Here is an 18,195-nt window from a genome sequence, read left to right as displayed (position 1 = left end):
ATATATATATATATATATACACACACACACGTAGACAAAAAGAATATAAATACATTATTTATTTATTTAAAAATATTTTATATATTTATATATTTATATATTATTTGAGCCCGCTTCGTCTTCTATATATTATTTGCCAGCTAAACCAAGCATGAAAGAAATAAGGCAACCATGCGGGCGCTGCAGTGAAGCAAAGCACAGAAGAAAGGAGAAGCAGCAAGCTTTCCCCTCCCCACTCCTCCCATTGCCGCCTCTCGCGGGTCTAAAGAGACGCTGTTAGCGAGGAAGAATACGACCATGCCGGTCCCTCTTGGGGACGACGCTTTCTTCCACCCTCCGCCGCCCACCAGGGTCGGCAGGAGCTTCAACGCAACCAGCAACAAGTGGGGCCCCTACTCCGGCGCCGGCGACTTCGGTGCCGGCATGGCCATCGTCCTCGCCTCGCTCTTTTCCACCGTCCTCCTCGCCCTCGCGCTCGGCGCCGCCGTCCGCCTCCTCCTCCGCCGACTCCGCCGCGGACCCCCCGACACGCCCGAGAAGCCTGCGGCACCGCCGCCTGCAGCGTCCGGCACGCCGACGACGTGGTTCTCGGCGGCGGGGACGAAGCTGGCCGGGGCGGAGGCGGAGTGCGCCATCTGCCTGACGGAGTTCGTGGAGGGCGACGCCGTCCGGGTGCTACCGGCGTGCAGCCACGGGTTCCACGTCCGGTGCATCGACCGGTGGCTGGCCGGGAGGAGCTCCTGTCCGACCTGCCGGGCGTGCTGCGGCGTCAACTCAGACAAAGCAGAGCAGACTCAGTCTCGGTTTGTGGTGGAGAGGGTTTAGTGTCAACCCAGCAGCAGCAGCAGCTTCCGTTTGCCTGGTGTCATGATGCCAATGATGGCGTTCTGAGAATGTGTTTTCGGGTTGCGATTAATTGTTCTTCGGAATCGCCGTTTGGTAAGGACGTAACTCAAAATCAAAACAATTCAATATTAGGGTCTCGACATCATGAAAGATACATCATCTCTGCACTGCACAAGAAGTGATACCATCTTGAAGTTGATCGTAGCGTATGAGGAGGATCTATCAATTTTAGCAAGAGTGACTCATCGTTCGGCAACCAGCGGGACCGACCGACCGTCCATGTGAGACCAAGAAGGTCCCATCCGTCTCACAGCCTATGTGGCGTCTTCTGTCGCTCGGATACGGGCCTCGTTACTGGATCCATGAGCTCGGCCGGATAAGCGAGCTACTAAGGCGTCACAGCCCAAGCGGTACAGGTCAATGGGTTATATTTTGGGATAGTCTTTGAGCGTTATCTATCATCAAATGACGATTTCTAATGGGGATAAGATCCATATCACGATAAATGTGATATAAGATAAGCTCGATTCATGTGTGGTCAATTAGAATTTAAGGAACGTAAATTTATCTCTTCGCGAGCGCACGCGTTTACCACGTGGAAGCAAGCGACCATCGCGCAAGATGGCGAGCCTAATGATCGGGGCCAATCCACGCCGGGACCCGCTTCCCCCCCCCCAATATTTTGCCCTTCCCAGGTGGGACCCCCTGCTTCTCTCTTCTCTCTCTCTCTCTCTCTCTGTGTACGCGCACGCTATGGAGAGGAGTCGCTGTAGCTCGGGTGTTCGCTGCCTGAGAAAGCTGCTGTGTTAAGAATGCAAACGAAAAGAAACCATAAAGAAGGCGATCGAATAGAGAAAGACGTCTAATGGTGCAATGGGCTCCTATTTTATTGGCTGAAAGCTGTAGTAGAAGCATAATGTAAGAAGGTGGAGAGTGCAGTGGGGACAATGGAAAGAAGAAACACAAGGAAAAGGCGATGGCGCGGGTGGTTCCATACACGGTGGAGCGGACAGTGGAGGTGGCTGCTCGGCTACGTCTCCTCTTCTTTTCAAGTGTATATACTTGGTACATTAGAGCACTCCTCTTCGCTTTGTTGCCCTCACAAATCAATCTCGTTATATCCTTAGATTCAAGAAACTGATGGAAAAAAGGGACATGTATACATGAAATGATCTGGACATGGATGTATATAGTAGGCCGGTAACCTCCATCTAGACATTCTATTATGACATGAATTAAGTGCAAAAAAGATGTCTTTGTAGGATAATAGGATCGTAAATATGCGGACATGTCTTTTCATTCTTTACATTCCTCGGGATTTATATAGTGGTGGGAAGGTTGTTGAAAGTGCAAGAGCTCTCAAGGAAGATTTACTTTTAGACTGCCTCTCCTCCGTTTCCGTTCTCTGCCTCTCTCCCTCTGTAGCGGGCACGCGAGGTGGGTGCAGCAGAGCCTTTCTCCTTTCTTCCTACCATCTCTTTTCATGGCAGAAAGCCTGAGATATATGTTATCCATGTCCAGTACTTGAAAAGCTATCCTCTGCTATCTATTCCTCGACCACTGCTCTCAGCTGCCTCCTATCTTTCCTCCCCTTGCGATCGGATCATTTGGCGTACCAGCAATTGTCTTTATTGTTTTGGTGTGTTTCAGGTGGTGCCAAGGTAGGTTTTGTGTTTGTTTTTGTGATCCCCTCCAGCATAAAAGCGAAGGAGAACAAAAGATCCAGATCTTGCATACTGGGATCTTACGGACGACAACAAGAAGAGAAACCGATTCAGGTGATATCAACAGGTGAGCTTTTGTATTCAGAAGAACTCGCCGATCATGGATACACTTTCCTTTGCCTTAAAATGGAAGTAAGACCGTGTTATCTCTCTCTCTCTCTCTCTCTCTCTCTCTTGTTTTCTGCATAAGCTCCGTGGAATATAAGATCTCCATGGTTTTTCCTCTTTAGTTTCCTTTCCTTGTATCGTTATTTCTTTTTGAGATCTTTTAATGAACGTTTATAGGCATACCGAACATATGATTAATCCCATGCAGGCAGTCTCTCTCTCATAGTGAGATCCTTAAAGCAGATTGATTCTTTAACTAATTTTCTTCTTTCCGCCTTACGAATGAATGATTATAGTGAGAAGTAGAAATTGTTGGTGAAAAGATTTCTTCCCCTTCTTTCCAAGAATTGTTAGAAGAATCAGTTCAACCGGACATAATATTTTATGTGGCGGATTAATTTGTGAACCACAGATAAGCGGAAACCAGTTGTTATATTTAGTTGATGATGATGATATATGTACTTGAAAAAGCTTGCAGATATTTGTTCTTTAGAATATTTGCGTATAATTTCTTTCGGCAATTCATCTATTATACTTGTTATAAACATCTTTATATTGCCTGCCATTCAATTATATCTGGCTACATTGCCAAGAAACAAAATCTCACTAGTCATCCAAAGTACCAATTCTTGATTTCATTCATATTGTGAGTGAGATAGATCACCTTTGAAGATCTTTTCTTCCCCTTCTTTATCTCGGGTGTCCAATAACCTCAAAAGACCATCTATCGATTTAAACTTGCGTGAAGCAAGTAACAAATATGTTGGAAAAGAAGATAATTGTCGGAAACTAGAGAATAGGTGGTGCATCTAATGATCTTTGCTAGTTCGATTTGTTGGAAAACCCACATAGACACATACCAAACGGATTCGTTCGTTGGTTGGTTCTTACATCTTTGATTTGGTTTATATATGATGCCTCGACTGCAGATGAAATATATCCGATCGAACAAATTAGTTGGATGGATATATATGATGCCTCGACTGCAGATGATCGAGCAGGCAGTGCATCAATCTACGTCAATCACAACGAGCATTCCACCTCACTGAGGACATTAATCCAAGAGTTGCATGTATTAAAGAACAAGCACCCTAAGCTACATTTCCACAGAGGAATCTTGGGCCAAGTGAGACATTTATTGCATCAACAGTAATTGTGGTTTTCATTACATCGCTTGCAGGAGATACTTCGACTATGAACGACGACATCTCCTGTGTTCCTCCGGGTTTCCGGTTCCACCCCACCGATGAAGAACTGGTAGGCTACTACCTGAGGAAGAAAGTGGCTGCAAGAAAGATCGATTTGGACGTAATAAAAGACGTCGATTTATACAAGATCGAACCTTGGGATCTTGAAGGTATGTATGTATCTACATCCGCTTCTACCGAAAAGATTTGTACAAATTTCGTCCGCTGAAAGTGTGTATGTTTGCGATCATATAGAGATATGTAAGATCGGAGCAGAAGAGCAGACTGAGTGGCACTTCTTTAGCCACAAAGACAAGAAGTATCCGACTGGAACTCGAACGAATCGAGCAACAGCAGCTGGATTCTGGAAAGCTACGGGAAGAGACAAGCCGATCTACTCCGTGCGTCGCTTGATCGGGATGAGAAAGACCTTGGTCTATTACAAGGGTCGAGCACCGAACGGGCAGAAGTCGGATTGGATCATGCATGAATACCGGCTGGAGACGAACGAAGATGGAACTCCACAGGCAAGCATTTCCTTTTTGTGCTTCGCGATCTCTCACGGCAAAGATTTTAAGTTCCAGCATACGTTACGTGCATTTTCTTTGTGATGTTTCTTCCTCGTTATCCGAAAGCCCAACACCACTTTTGCTGCTCTCTTTGGATCTTAATCAACAAAGACAATGCAACAACAAGCTCATGATCATATCATATCCTCTGACTTCATATCACAGGAAGAGGGTTGGGTGGTGTGTAGGGCGTTCAAGAAACGAGTGCCTACTGCAAGAAAAGCGAGTGATGAATTGCTGCCATGGTACGATGAACAAGCTTCCTTCATGCAAGACATCTACTCCCCAAAGAGGACTATTCCGCAGGCAGACATAGGATATCACCACCAACTCTACCCCCACAAGAGAGATATAAAGCTGCATCACCACTCACCACATGAAGCTTGTCACCAACTCCCACCATTGGAGAGCCCTAAGTTCCTCAACTACCTAAATCATGAAAGCTCTCTGCAACGATGCATCATCTCAGAGAATGAAGCTTTGCAACCCGGCCACCGATTCGGGGAAATCACGACCTGCAACGACAATGAAAATACAAGTCGAGCATCAGATCAAATGACAGATTGGAGGGTCCTCGACAAGTTCGTCGCGTCTCAGCTTAGCCATGATGTTTCAAGAGAGCCTATTTACTCGGATGAAGCTAATATTCTTCAAGCTCCTGTTGAACAACAAGTTGTCGGAGTGGAGCTTCCGCTGGCATCAGCTTCAAGCTGCCAAATTGATCCATGGAAATGAAACGAGAAGATGATTAATGGAATTAGAAATATATACGTAGCAGGCAGGTCCTCTTGTTTTGCTACAACAGTATAAATCATGTGTGTCATGATCATGGTTTTGTATGGTATATAAGCAACCATAAGATTGCAATGTCGGTGTTATTCTTGATATTGCTGGTTGTTAATGGTACAAAAATATATCTAGCAATATAAATACCATGGTAGGCCTCCGGCCAAGAATTTCTACAGCTCATCGTTTGGGATGGAACCTAATCTCTCCATTACGACACTGACTGACATCATCTATCTGCTCCTCGTAATGCGCCTGGCCAAATTCACTAGCTAACTCGAAAATATTACCTCCATTAATCGTTTCATGCAACGATGAAAACACATTGCAAAAGTTCATCATGATAAGGTAAACATTATTTCACTGTGACAAATACGAACAAAAACATGAATGCTAACTAAAGCTCACGCAAAAGCAATACATGAGTGTTACAGATCATATTAACGACAAAAATAGAACGACCTTAATGAATCCAATAACATGCACGATCAAAAAGAGCATCATCATATCATCCGCGAACTAGTTATCATAAGTTAATATACAATGATTTCAAGACTCGGTCGATGTTACATGTATCAATGTGCTGAAGAACTACTGGAAAGTAGGAGTTTGTCGTAGCAAAATAATGATGGTAGCATGTGATACCTGTTGTGCACAAGGCAAAGCTGGTGGCATGACCAACACAGGTATATACATCCTTAGCATTCGATGGTCCTTTTAAGCAGGCCGATAGATGAAGAGTACCTACAGATCGTCGTAACACAAAAGCTTTCCCTCCTAAACTATGATCACGTGAGACTATAACTCGAATCCACACCATTCGCACATCGCTAAACAAAATCTCTTCTCACTTGTAATGAGATAAAGACTACTATACGAATCCTAAATCTAACCTGTTTTCAGCAACTCCTCTTCCTACCAGTCGAGCTCGACAACAGTGAGACAAATTTTGAGTTCACAGCCTTGGCAACATCTATGCAGACTTTTGGCACTTCTTCTGGAAAGCTGCTGTAGGAACCACCACCAGAATCGAGAGTAACGAAGCATCAGAAGCTGAAAGCCTTGCAGCGGAGACCGTCCGACAACGAAGAGATCACTCTAACACGAGAAGATGGATTCGATGTAAAGATCGGTAGAACAATATTGCTTCCAACTTACCATTTGGGTTTCGTTTCCATGGACTGGACGAATCCACAGGAATCCGGCAGAATCGTCTCGCTCAGCCCTTTAAAGCCGATAAAATATCTCTGTCTATATATCACACAGACACAGACACATCTCAAAGTGGGCATGAGATGCATGCAGTATAAAAGCATGGGACGTGGGAGAATAATTAGAGTTGATGGGAGTAAGCGTTGTTGTTTGTAGACGAAGATAACATGATGTCTGCGTGAAAGCTCTCATGTGACGGCTCATCATGCAACCAAACCCCATCTCTTCTTTCCTTCCACGCCTTGTTCTGACCCACCTTAAGCCCGCTCTCGGGGGTCTCTAATCAATCATCTTCCTCCCCTTCACGTTTCGTCTCTCTGTCTAAGTATAGATTTATTGGCTGACAAAGTGGTGGCCCACCTGACAATCCATACAACGTAATTAGAGCATCCAAACACTGTAATCATCCACACTGACTCTTTTAATACGGTTTTCTGCCTATTTAATTGCAGCACTTATGGTATATATATATATATATATATATCCACTTGTCAGCCACCAAAGATGAAAGCTGTTGCAAAGGGAAACCACTATGGAGACAATGCTTCTGACTTCAGTGACTGAGGCTTGCTTGTTATGAGCCAAAGAGCACGGGAAGCAAAGCTCATGATATTGCTTTTGATCGAACACCTTCTGCCCTATCCCAAGCTTTACTTTGGTGTCATGTCACTCTGAGGTTTGAGCTTTTGTCCCCATTGACTTGTCCAGGCAAATGCCTTTCTCCTTGTTGCTCCTGTGCATCGGAAGGTGTCATTTTATGCAGTAAATATGGTGGTTTGTGTAGTTCTTCTGGATCAGTACAATACCAATCACATATATCTAAATCATGATATTTGCTTTTGAAATGAAGTGTTAGTTGTTATATAACAATTAAAATGCAAATAATTATTTTAGGCCTCTCAAATATTATGTTGAAAACAAACACTCGGTAGACGAACTTTCGGGTAAAGAAGACTTTTCACTTTTCCTTTAAAAATGATATTGACTTTATAAATCCATCTACCGCTGTTGCCATGATACTGTGATGGGACTATGCCTAAATCAACCACATGTGATCACATATATATTATATATGAGTAAGTAGAAACATAGTATTGGAACATATTGCATATGTCACAGCATCTCTTTAAGAAAATTGAATGTCTCGCTCCGTGATGATTTTTACTTGAAATTGGCCTCAAAATAGATTTTTTTAATTATTTTTGTGATCAAATACTTTTTTTTTTTATGACGTTATGTATCTACACCAAATAACTCAGATTTATACTGTCTTTTCTCCCAGAATGTTTAAATTCCACGTGATAATATTATTAACCATACAACTTTTCATTTTCCTTTTGCTTTTGTAACTAGTTCTATTTGTAGTTTTCTAACAAAAGCCTTCAAGGAATGGGAGGGATGAAGGAGGAAAAAAAAAAAAAAGAGAAAAAGAGGGAAAAAAAGTGATAAGAGTCACAAATGCCATCGGCTAATGAGTCGATGCAGTGAATATACCGTGAGTCGATCCGGTTGATTCACTACCGAAGGTGTAGGTGCCTTCTAATGACTCTTCACTGATGTGAAGTGTAGACATGGTGGACTGTTAAGAGAGGTCTGTTAGGGGGATGGTTCATCGAGGGTGATCTGGCCTTAGAACAGAGAGGTCGGGTAGACGAATAGAGGTCTCCATTGCTACGGGATCATCTCCTGGTGGCAGGGTCATATCCTGGACGTCGATAGTCCTGCACAATAGGTCTACACCAAGGGCTTCCTGGCTCGACCTTTTCGATGCTTAAGTCGATGAGAGGCAAAGAGGGAGGAAGACAATAGTATAAGCTGTGTAAACAAGAGAATAGAGAGTAAAGAGGCTATTGCCTGCCCTCTTAGCTTAGCCTATGGTATGGCCTTTATACTTGGGCGTCGAGCGATTTGGTCATGCATTAGCCAAGGCCCTCTTTACCCTAAACGGTGGAGGCCTTAATAAGGGTTGCTTACTGTCAATCATTAATGCAGAGGGATGGCTCGAGATGTCAACCAAGAGGTGCTTAGGGAAGTTAAGGTGTGCTGTCATTCATGATCGCTGGTTCTCATGCCTTTATTATTTGTTAGTGCACGTAGTGGAGAGAGCTAAAGGGTGTCAATATTATCCCTATCACTGTCTCCTCCGGGAGGTGTGTTTCGGGGCTTCACGGGGGGCTCTCAAAGCATATCATTTTGCTTATATTATTGCCCACTTGCATGAGCATTGTTTTTGCTATGAGTTCTTCAGTGAGGCAGTGGTGGTTGGTGCGAGGCCTGCTAAGGTGGACGGTGCTCTCGGGACATTTGTAGGAGTGACGAATGTTGAACTAACGGGTTTGGCTAGGCTACTTTTGAGCGGGAGGATAGATCCGTTATGGGACTTGGCTCGACTGTGTTTAACAAGAGGTTGGACCTATCATGGGGTATGGCTTGATCGTCGTAGAATGTCTTTTGACCGAGATACATGGCTTGAGAGTGGGTATGCTTAGCTGAGGTGCACAACTCAAGTGCTCCTGCGATGTAGTAGATCTTCTAGCTGAGGTGCACAACTTGGGAGTGGGTCTGCTCGGCAGAGGTGCACGACTTGGGTGCTCGTCTACTGTAGCGGGTCTTTCTAGCCAAGGTGCGCGATTCAAGAGTGGGTTTGCTTGGCCGATGTATAGGCCTCGAGTCTTCTTGCTAAGGTGCAAGGCTCGAGAGTGGGTTTGCTCAATTGAAGTATAGGCCTTGGGCCTTCTTACCGAGGTGCATAGCTCAGGAGTAGGTTTACTCAACTGAGGTGCATAGCTCGGAAGCGGGTTTGCTTAGTTGAGGTATAGGCTTCGGGTCTTCTTACCAAGGTGCATAGCTTGGGAGTAAGTTTGCTCAACCGAGGTGCATGACTCAAGTCTTCTAGTATCAAAATGTCATTGTCCTTGATGCCATGGCATGAGAGTTGGCATAACTTGGTGCGTTCCCGATCATGCTAGGGTGTCCATGTAGGCGTTCCGAGGTAGAGATGAGGGCAAGATTGGAGCGACAATGGGTGTCTCCTAGGCCAGCCCGGGGCGAAGCTAGGATTGCCTTTGGCATTGGGTCCTTCGGTTGTTCTTGGCATTGGAGCTAGCTCACCTGTGAACAAAGGAAGCTGAACAAAAGCTCGTGGAGGCCTAGAGAGCGCTGTTGAGGCTGAGGCGAGGGCATAGGGCCACTGAGGCCTAGATCCCTAAGCTATCCCTTACGCTAGAGATGGCTCACCTGTGAGCAAAGTAAGCCGAGTAGAGGCTCAAGGAGGCCTAATGGGTGTTGTCGGGGATAAGGCGATGCACCATAGTAAGGGAGCCAAGGAGCTGTTGTGGGCCGTTGTTGATGCTCCGGCTCAACACTAGGAGAGAGCTCGTCGGGGTCGCCATAGAGGCCCCCAAGAGTTGCTAGCAGGTGAGGCCTAGGAGGGCCTCCAATGAGATGAGCAGGTGTCTAAGAGGGATAGTCTCAAGTCATCAAACTGACACCAATAGTGTTCAAGGGTTGGTGCCCCTCTACAAGGGGTTTTGGACCACGAGTAACGCTTACTTGCTAAAGCATTTATTGAGAGTAGTAGTAGAAGGATATTTCTACGATATTCATGCTAGTCATAGGTGCTTTATAAGTCAATCACATGAGTAATGACACGTGTAACAGGCTACATACTTTTTTTATTTATTATTATTTATTAATATTTTTCTCACTTTACATTACATATATAATGATGTTTGTAGATCTGTGCAATAAGAATCAGATCATGATGAGATCGCAATAATAAGACCAATTCATCTTTAAACATGGATCCTAAATAATCTCAATCATATGTTACTTAAGAGAAACATCGAGATAACCGGACATACTGATGTGTTATATACTCGTTTATATGATAAAGGTGGCTAGTCTTAAAGCTGCTCGTGTGGGGACACCGAGGATATAGTGTAGGTACTTATTAAAGAATAAGTTCACTGATTGATTCGCTCATAGAATGTTGGATGGCTAATAATGCCTCATTTGTTAGACAGTGATTCCGTCATCCTAATTATATATCTGGTCCTTAGACTTTAGACACTAAGAATATTGTATGAGTACTTCACTCTTTAATACCGGACTTATAGATCTGGAAGTTACATATCTAGCACAATTGGTTATTGGGAGTAGCAACTAACCTTACAAGGGTTATTGAGTATTGATAGAGGATCATCTGCTCTCGGTATTATCAGAGGAATATCCTATATATTCTTGCTTAAGCAAATCCTTGATCAAGGTCATTCGGAGTAAGAGAGAAAAAGTTCTTCGGAAAAATCCAATTAGAATGATACTCGAGTGGAAAATGTATAGATTTGACAGTACCATGCCCGATATACGGTCTATGTAATATTAGATGGATAAAAAACTATAAATACATGATAATAAAGAACAAATATATTTTATTAAATTCCCTTTATCATTTTAAGAGTAGTACGATGAATATCCTCTTCTCGAAGAGGTACGATGAATCGGAGAACTTGTTAAGAGCAATTATTAAATATAGGTTGGGAGGAAGAGATTTTTCTATATAATGAACTCAAATCTATGATTGGCCTCTACGCTCTATCCGTGGGGTGATCGCAACAGATCTTCAGCCCCAATGAACTCCTTCCATCTTCATGGCAAACATGTTTTTCATTTGCCGATCAGCATTCATGCGTGTCGCTAACTAGAGGGCATACGCATTAAGCGAGAACTTTTCTCTTGAGTTTGTAGAAAGAAGGCACAAGCTAAAACAACTTGAGTCGATAGCTTGCTTGCGAAACTTTTTCCTAAATTCTCAGCAAAAAGCAAAAAGAAAAAAAGAAAGAACATAGAACAAGCCTGGTGGTAAATGACCAACAATGCATCTTGTTTACAGAGCAAAAGTTTTTACAAGTAGCAATGGTACAAAAAAAAAAAAAAAAACCTAAAGAACCTTGCGGACATACCATGTCTCACCCCCAAATACTTTGACAATAACTCAAAAGTCGCATTGCTAGATGATCAGTAATCCTTTGCCGCTAAATAAGCAAATGATCACACAACAACCTCGAAGGTGATTTTGATACAAGCACACAACAAAGAAACTCAGGCACCGATAACAGATATGCAAACAACCTAAACTCCTAGAATGGAAAAGCTAATTGAAACAAGTCAGGTTTTCTTAAAAGGGTTAAAAATGACACATCAAATACACTTCAATCTAACCTGGACTAATTACGGGAAAATGACAATTGAAGCAAAAATCATCATGCATGTAAGCAGCATGGCCCCAACATATGTGGTGAAAGAAGATGAACCCTGAGAGCCATGTGGAGTCTGCTGCCTGCAAAATTTGAACAACAAGAAAGTGGATGCATAAAGCAGTTTAAGAACATTATTCCAAATTTAGGCTGGAACAGATGGTGTTAAGAATAATTTAAACATACTTCTGCTTATCTTTGAGGAGTCCGCAATAGAGAACATTATCTGGCATCGGCAACTCTGTCTTGTTAGAATTATCTTCCGGATTGACAACTCTTACATACACCTCCTGCCCAAGGTACCATGTATCAAGATTCTCCACACGCACATTCCAAAAACCTACGCTGTCCAATGAAACTAGTACAGCAGTCCATGCCCCTGGGAAAACCTGAAAAAGAAAAAAAGGGTGCACAATGTTATCATCAGAGATCATTGTGAGCAGCGAACTGGTATGGCATGATTTTGTAACTGAGAAGAGGAGCCCCAAATTAGGAGATGAACAAGCGATAGCTAAGAATATATTTTGGTTGATAAAATTGTTATTTTGAAGAACTTCCATCCAGTTGAGTTGAAACAAGTACTACAAGAAAAATTGTTTCCAAAGGATGAGATGAGAACATTACAGAAGAATATTTATTAATGGATGACACAACATGATCATATTTCTTATTCAAAAGCTGCCAGAAGACCTCAAAAATCAGGAAGCTGGAAAGCTATCTAATTAGACAAAACAAACTCCACCTTCTTAATCACAATTTAGGACAAGACAAAGTTAAATTTCTATTTTGACCTCCACCAAAATTTATTTTTCTGGCCTTTCTTAGACCACAGTTTCAGCTTTAGGAAAAAAATTGTAGATTGTTGGATAACTTTGCTTTCAAATGGACACGGGGAGGTGGCAAGTGTTTTTGCTTCTCCATGAAACTTCTGACCATAAGTAACTAAGCTGAAAAACATATCAACAACAATTGGAAAGCCTATCCCCACAGTTATATATCTAAAAGTGTATCAAGTAAATTGTAAGGTCCATCATAGAGTGTGAATAACCCTGTGGCCACAACTGTAGGGCCAACTTTGTGACCCTAGGGTGATTGACCTTATTATGGCAGCATAAATGGGGTCATATAGGAGTACATAATAAGTGGGTATGAAACACAGCATCAGAGGATTGGAACGCCAAGGCAGCGAATGACTGTGGACAACCACCATCTGGAGATGCAGATGTGGCTGCCAAATGTTGCCACAGAAGATCTAATCTCCGGTAAGGCATGTAAATCCATAGGCCACTAGATCTGAATAAAAGTCAATTCATTTTGTAGCATCACAAAACTGACAGAAAAAAAAGCCAAAAAGACACATCAGAACATGTCAAACAGAGAAACTAAAAGAAAACTCATGAACCAAAAAAATCAATATCAGAGATCAGTGACAAGAAATTAGAAGATGAAGTATTGCATATCAATAAGTAGTTTTCTACAATAAAGTAGATAGCATTAATCTGAAACTAGAAGCCTGGAGGAGAACAGGAAAAATCCAGATTCAAATTATACAATTTGATTAATTTATCAAATTGTTTGAAGAGCAAATCCAGAATTTTATGTACACTTACAGAATTTTATGCACTTAAGTGTATGCCAAATTTTGGTTTCCGTATGCCCATATCATCATATCATATTTGAAGTAACTTCACAGACGAGGTATAACAAAAACACACATCTCAACTACTTGGGAGGCAAAAATAATCACATAATATGTGAACAAATTCTTGCCACATCAATGCAAGAAAATCAACAAGCACAAGTGAAGGCAGGTAATATATTCAAATATTTTCATCAGTTAGGAAAACCAATAGACTTTGAGACTAACTTTGAATTCAGCAAAATGAATTTTCATTTGAAAGACTTTTGCAGTAAAAGAGGAAAAAAGAGAGTATATTGGTGTATAAAGAAACAAGGAAATCCTCTAGCAAAGACCTGTGTTGTGCAGCGAGAAACACCATCCCACTTATTGTATGTGCCCCTACTGTTCTCTGTCCATTCTCCATAATCCATCCTGTGTTAATTAAAAACCAATGTCACATATAGAAAGATAAACAGCATAAATACAGTTTCCTATAGCTAGTATGCAACACTAAATGTTGTCCATACCCCACCACAAAGAATGCATATCCATCCATGTGGTATGTCTGAACTGTGGTGTCATTGTTTTGGAATATAATTTCCATGAAACCCCTATATGTGCCATTGATTACAGATGTTCCAAGTCGAGGTGGTCTATCAAGTGGTCTAGTGGGAAAATCAAGTGTATAAACTCCCTGCTTGTCAAACTCGTCAGCAAGCCTCAAAGGAGTAGCTGGAGGAGAATATGATATACCACTAAGTACAGTCCTGCGTTTTCCATTGATGATCACAGGAGGCATATTTCTCAAAACATACACCTGGGTAACATTGATCGAACCATATCTGAATGATCCTTGAGGATTAGGACGTGCAGCACCAGCACTAACATTTGTCCTGAAAAGATATGAGAACAATAAGCTGCATGAAAATAGTTGATAGTAACAACTGCAGATTTGATTTTAGAGTATACTACATAAACCAACTGTATATTCCTTCTGAAGACCAATGAATAAGCAGCCAGCAAGAAATTCTCAAGAGAATAAAGAGTTCACATTACAAATTCCAACATCAAAAAAGCCAAAACGAGGAAAATATGGGCTCTTTTTGCACAACCAGATACAATTGCAGAGCATATTACAAAAGGAATACAGCATATTATCACGAAAGCTGGAATATTTTAGATATGAAATTGTACACAAACCTGATAGATCTGGCCTGATTCATCGAAAAGGTTTTATCATAGAAATCATTAGGGGGATCAGGAAGAGGACCAGCTGCTTTTCCCTTGGAATTTGAATAGTGTAAAATGGCAACACCAGTAACTCTGGTCCATAGCGACTCATTCACAAACCTAGCACTTGCCACAATATAGTAGTCACTGCTTGCATTCTGATCCATGGTAATCAAGAAGGAATATGATTGACCCACATGGATATCGAGGTTGGTATAATTCTGTTGCACGGTATATGTTCCTTCTGTCTCCGCAAGAAGCAGGTTGTGATTTTGAATTCTAAAGTTCAAGCTAGTTGAGATGCCAACGTTGTGAACACGAAAACGATATGTTTTGCCTGTTTCAAGGAAACAAATTTCTCAGATGTCATATAAAACTAATACAACAAAAAAGGACCTATCAATGAGAAGATAAAGAAAATATAAATCAACTATGGTCCAACAGACTTGGGAAATAAGATCATCTACAGAGAACAAGAAAACTCTCGAATTGGATCTAGAATAATGTTTCCAGTTGCTCCCAGACTAGATGCATTCTATGTGGCTTTTTTGTGGAAAAAAAAAAGACTCAATCAGAAAGCATTTCCTTCATAAATATGTACGGAATTAGCTGATATGGCTTTTAATCTAACAAACCAAGTATGGTGGTTAAAGCTGGATACTGCATAACTGGAAGTGCATCAGAGGCATGCACATAAAACCTTTGTGTGATTTCACCAACTCTAATTTCTCACCACTACAACTAAAATCTAAAATTATTTGTCACGATCAAAAAGAAAACTCATATAAGTGTGCATCAATGGAATTAAACAACATCTGACCAAACAATGTTTTCTTATAAATAATATAAGCTTTTAGCTCACAGTGATCCTGGTGTTACAGAGAATTTAACCACAATGTTGGAATGAATTACAACCAGGTCCAAACTTACTGCCTAAAGTTCAAAATCAATACCTAAAAATATAAATCAACACCTCTACATGAAATAATTCATCCTATATCAGCTTTTGATTTTTTAAGTTTTGCTGCTATTATCGAGAAGACCAAACTCCTGAGCAGTTCAAGCATGCAAACTGAGCAACCTCCTTCAGGGAAATCAAAACTAAGGACCTGACTTAAAATTTCTTTTATTCATAATTGATGGTTTGGTAATCACTAACAATTACCAGGTTCGACGTTGATGGTTTCATAATCGATGCCATCAGGAACAAGTGTGGTATTGTAACGGTATGGCCCCTTCCCATTCATCAGAACACCATCAGGCATACCAAGGTCCTTCCCCTCATCAAGGGCCTTCCTCAGGTCCTGCACACAGGATCCCACCAAGCTAAGGTCATGCGGATTACATGCTTACGGGTAGAGAGATGGACAGCAGTTGAGAATCCACTGACCTTGTGGCTCTTGATGTACCAATCCCCGGTGAAGAGAGTGATGTCCCCATCCGGGTTCCCAAAGGGCACAGCAATGACTTCACGGTTATTGACGGTGATCCCACCAAAGCCACCGGCAGCACGCTGGAGGCCAAGGGAGGGAAAGTAGAAGAAGCTGCCGATCTGGTCCTTCACTTGGAACTGGTAGGTCCAGTTCCAGCCCTGGGGGATGGGGCAGTTGGTGCCCAGCACCCCGTCCTGCCAACAGTTCTTTCGGTGCTGGATTCCGTCCCTAGATCCAAGCAGACCGACCACACAGACAAAACACCAATCAACAGCAAGAAACCAAACTCAAAACCTCGTTCCTTGTCCCCGAGCGGAGGCAGCATATAAACGAACACCATATCGACATCAAAAGACCACCCTCCAAACCCTCAAAACAACCAAGTCCAAAAGAACAAGAACAAAAAGAAAAAGAACACCATGTCGCACCAAATCAACACCAAGAAGACGAACTTGTGATCCCCTTCAAACCGTCGAAGGGAAAAGGGGAGGGATCAAGAAAGAAAAAGGAGAAGGAAAAAAAAAGAAGCCATGGCATCAAAAACACAACTTGAAAGCCTACTTTTAAACCCTCGAAAGAAACAGCGAAAAAAGAGGATCAAGAACAGGAGTCCAGAAAAGATACCATGTGAGTAGCAAGGGCTCATCCAAGCTGTTGAGCACGTTCACGACCACATTCCAGTTGGTGGTAACGTTCATAACGGGGCCGGGAAATTGCTTCGAGATCGCGATCACCTGCCATCAATCGCCGCCATCACAAATCAACGGTGACTACAAAATCCGAAAGGGAAAAGAACCCAACAAAACCCTAAGAATCACCCTACGAGTCGTGCGCCGCTTCCACCTAAACCCGCTGAAGAAAAGCTAATCGTTTCCACGTACTAAAGTAATGAAGAAGCATCACCTCATGTTCTTCTTCAGATCAAGCAGATTTCTAGATCTAAAAAGTAAACGTGAAGGGAAAAGAGGTGCAAACACAAGCGGGAGACGTAACCTGCTGGGGGACGCCGAGAGGGGAAGCGGTGATGTAGGAGACATCGAAGTCGAAGTAAGCGAAGGGGTCGCCGGCGGAGCAGGGGCCAACCAAGGTGGCGGCGCACACGACCGCCACCGCCACCCACCCGGCGCTCGACCTCCACCGGCCCAGCATTTCCTTCTGTCCCCCTAGACTAGTGATTCTTGTCTATTTTCGTACAAGAGCTGCCTCAGAGAACTCTTCTTCCGCCGTTGACAAACCAAGTTGCTTGCCAGGGAATCGGAGAGCAGTTGACAGATGAGGGAGATCAGCAACAGCAGCGGTAGTGTATCCTCTCGCTAATCACTCTCTCTTTCTGCCTCGCTCGCCGGTTGGAATGGCAGGTTGTACTCCCAACACCGCCTGTCTTATGCTCACCTCCGAAGACTCGTTAGTGAAATGGGGAGCGTCTTCTTTTGGTTGCGGTTAGGGGAGAGAGAGAGAGAGAGAGATTAATAGGGTTTTCCTCGAGGACTGGTATTATTATGTATGGAGGAGATTGAAAGAGAAGGGAGTTGCGCTGTTATTATTCTACTAAATTAATAAGGACAAGAAATATTATTGTGTTAATTTATTTACTTATGTGAGGTCTAATAAAAAAGGAAGGGGATGGATGGATTTAAATGCTGGCTTGGCTTGGCTTGGCTGGGCTTTTGAAACGTTTAGGTATTCCTGGAAAGACGTGTACTTCTTGTAATTTTTTATTGATTAAAGAAAACAGGGAGAGTGTGTTGTGTGTGTGTGGCGAGAGCGGGAGGCGCGGGCCAGCGAATCGCCAACGCACGCAGGCTAGTGGAGCGGAACTGAGTTGTACTCCGATCAGCTGTTCTTCTCGAACAGCGGAAGCGTAAGAAGCCACCGGTTACATGCCACTTGGGTTTTCGACGTCAGGATTTCATCGTTACCTTGAGATCGCCCTGTTTGGTGACGGAAGCTCCGCAGCCGCTGCCGTATGCATTCAAAGAGGGGCACATGGAACGAGGAGGGAAAAAGCGCGCGGGTCCCGAGTGGAGGAGGGCTTTGGAACGCGTCACGACTGAATCACCCAAGGGAATTTCCCCGGGTGACGTAGCGTCAGAACATGGGACAGACCCACATCACCCGAGAAATTTTACCGAGCTCAGTCGGTCAGGGCCGGCGCTCCTGCGGCCTTCGCTCGAGTCTTGTCGTCTCCAAATTAAAAACGCGACGAGGGAGTGGACCGTTACGA

The 18,195-nt window shown here is 42.9% G+C and overlaps 3 protein-coding genes across 4 annotated transcripts; 2 read left to right on the top strand and 1 right to left on the bottom strand.

Moving 5' to 3' along the window:
* The first annotated feature begins 151 nt into the window (after positions 1-151).
* On the top strand, positions 152-986 carry LOC135639662 (RING-H2 finger protein ATL79-like). The gene has a single exon (XM_065153517.1). The coding sequence runs from the start codon at positions 298-300 to the stop codon at positions 823-825; it is 528 nt and encodes a 175-aa protein (XP_065009589.1). The 5' UTR covers positions 152-297; the 3' UTR covers positions 826-986.
* Positions 987-2,135: 1,149 nt separating this feature from the next.
* LOC103989920 (NAC domain-containing protein 7-like) lies at positions 2,136-4,610 on the top strand. Of its 2 annotated transcripts, none has more exons than XM_065155826.1 (4): positions 2,136-2,283; positions 2,497-2,637; positions 3,859-4,035; positions 4,121-4,610. In XM_065155826.1, exons 3-4 carry the CDS (start codon positions 3,873-3,875, stop codon positions 4,474-4,476), a joined length of 519 nt encoding a protein of 172 aa, XP_065011898.1. In that variant the 5' UTR covers positions 2,136-2,283; positions 2,497-2,637; positions 3,859-3,872; the 3' UTR covers positions 4,477-4,610. The 2 variants fall into 2 exon arrangements, with proteins under 2 accessions (XP_065011898.1, XP_065011897.1); XM_065155825.1 differs by having other exon boundaries at positions 2,368-2,637.
* Positions 4,611-11,276: 6,666 nt separating this feature from the next.
* Positions 11,277-17,433, bottom strand: LOC135639568 (monocopper oxidase-like protein SKU5). The gene is made up of 9 exons (XM_065153387.1): positions 16,965-17,433; positions 16,596-16,705; positions 15,929-16,199; positions 15,704-15,842; positions 14,509-14,875; positions 13,836-14,201; positions 13,662-13,740; positions 11,874-12,076; positions 11,277-11,770 (listed from the first exon to the last, which is right to left on the bottom strand). The coding sequence occupies exons 1-9, from the start codon at positions 17,118-17,120 to the stop codon at positions 11,662-11,664; spliced, it is 1,800 nt and encodes a 599-aa protein (XP_065009459.1). The 5' UTR covers positions 17,121-17,433; the 3' UTR covers positions 11,277-11,661.
* Positions 17,434-18,195: the final 762 nt, after the last annotated feature.

The sequence above is a fragment of the Musa acuminata genome, chromosome BXJ3-6 (genome assembly GCF_036884655.1).
Source record: "Musa acuminata AAA Group cultivar baxijiao chromosome BXJ3-6, Cavendish_Baxijiao_AAA, whole genome shotgun sequence".
NCBI classification, from domain to species: domain Eukaryota; kingdom Viridiplantae; phylum Streptophyta; class Magnoliopsida; order Zingiberales; family Musaceae; genus Musa; species Musa acuminata.
Note: the sequence above shows the minus strand (reverse complement) of the source record. Positions and strands in the feature narration are given on the sequence as shown.

Coding starts and splice junctions, on each gene's coding strand:
- LOC135639662 (XM_065153517.1), top strand. CDS start 298: ATGCCGGTCCCTCTTGGGGACGACGCTTTCTTCCACCCTCCGCCGCCC.
- LOC103989920 (XM_065155826.1), top strand. CDS start 3,873: ATGAACGACGACATCTCCTGTGTTCCTCCGGGTTTCCGGTTCCACCCC. Junction 4,036..4,120: donor CGAACCTTGGGATCTTGAAG/GTATGTATGTAT, acceptor GCGATCATATAG/AGATATGTAAGATCGGAGCA.
- LOC135639568 (XM_065153387.1), bottom strand. CDS start 17,120: ATGCTGGGCCGGTGGAGGTCGAGCGCCGGGTGGGTGGCGGTGGCGGTC. Junction 16,706..16,964: donor CTCTCGGCGTCCCCCAGCAG/GTTACGTCTCCC, acceptor GATTGATGGCAG/GTGATCGCGATCTCGAAGCA. Junction 12,077..13,661: donor TTTCTCGCTGCACAACACAG/GTCTTTGCTAGA, acceptor TTTCTTTTTCAG/GTTTTCCCAGGGGCATGGAC.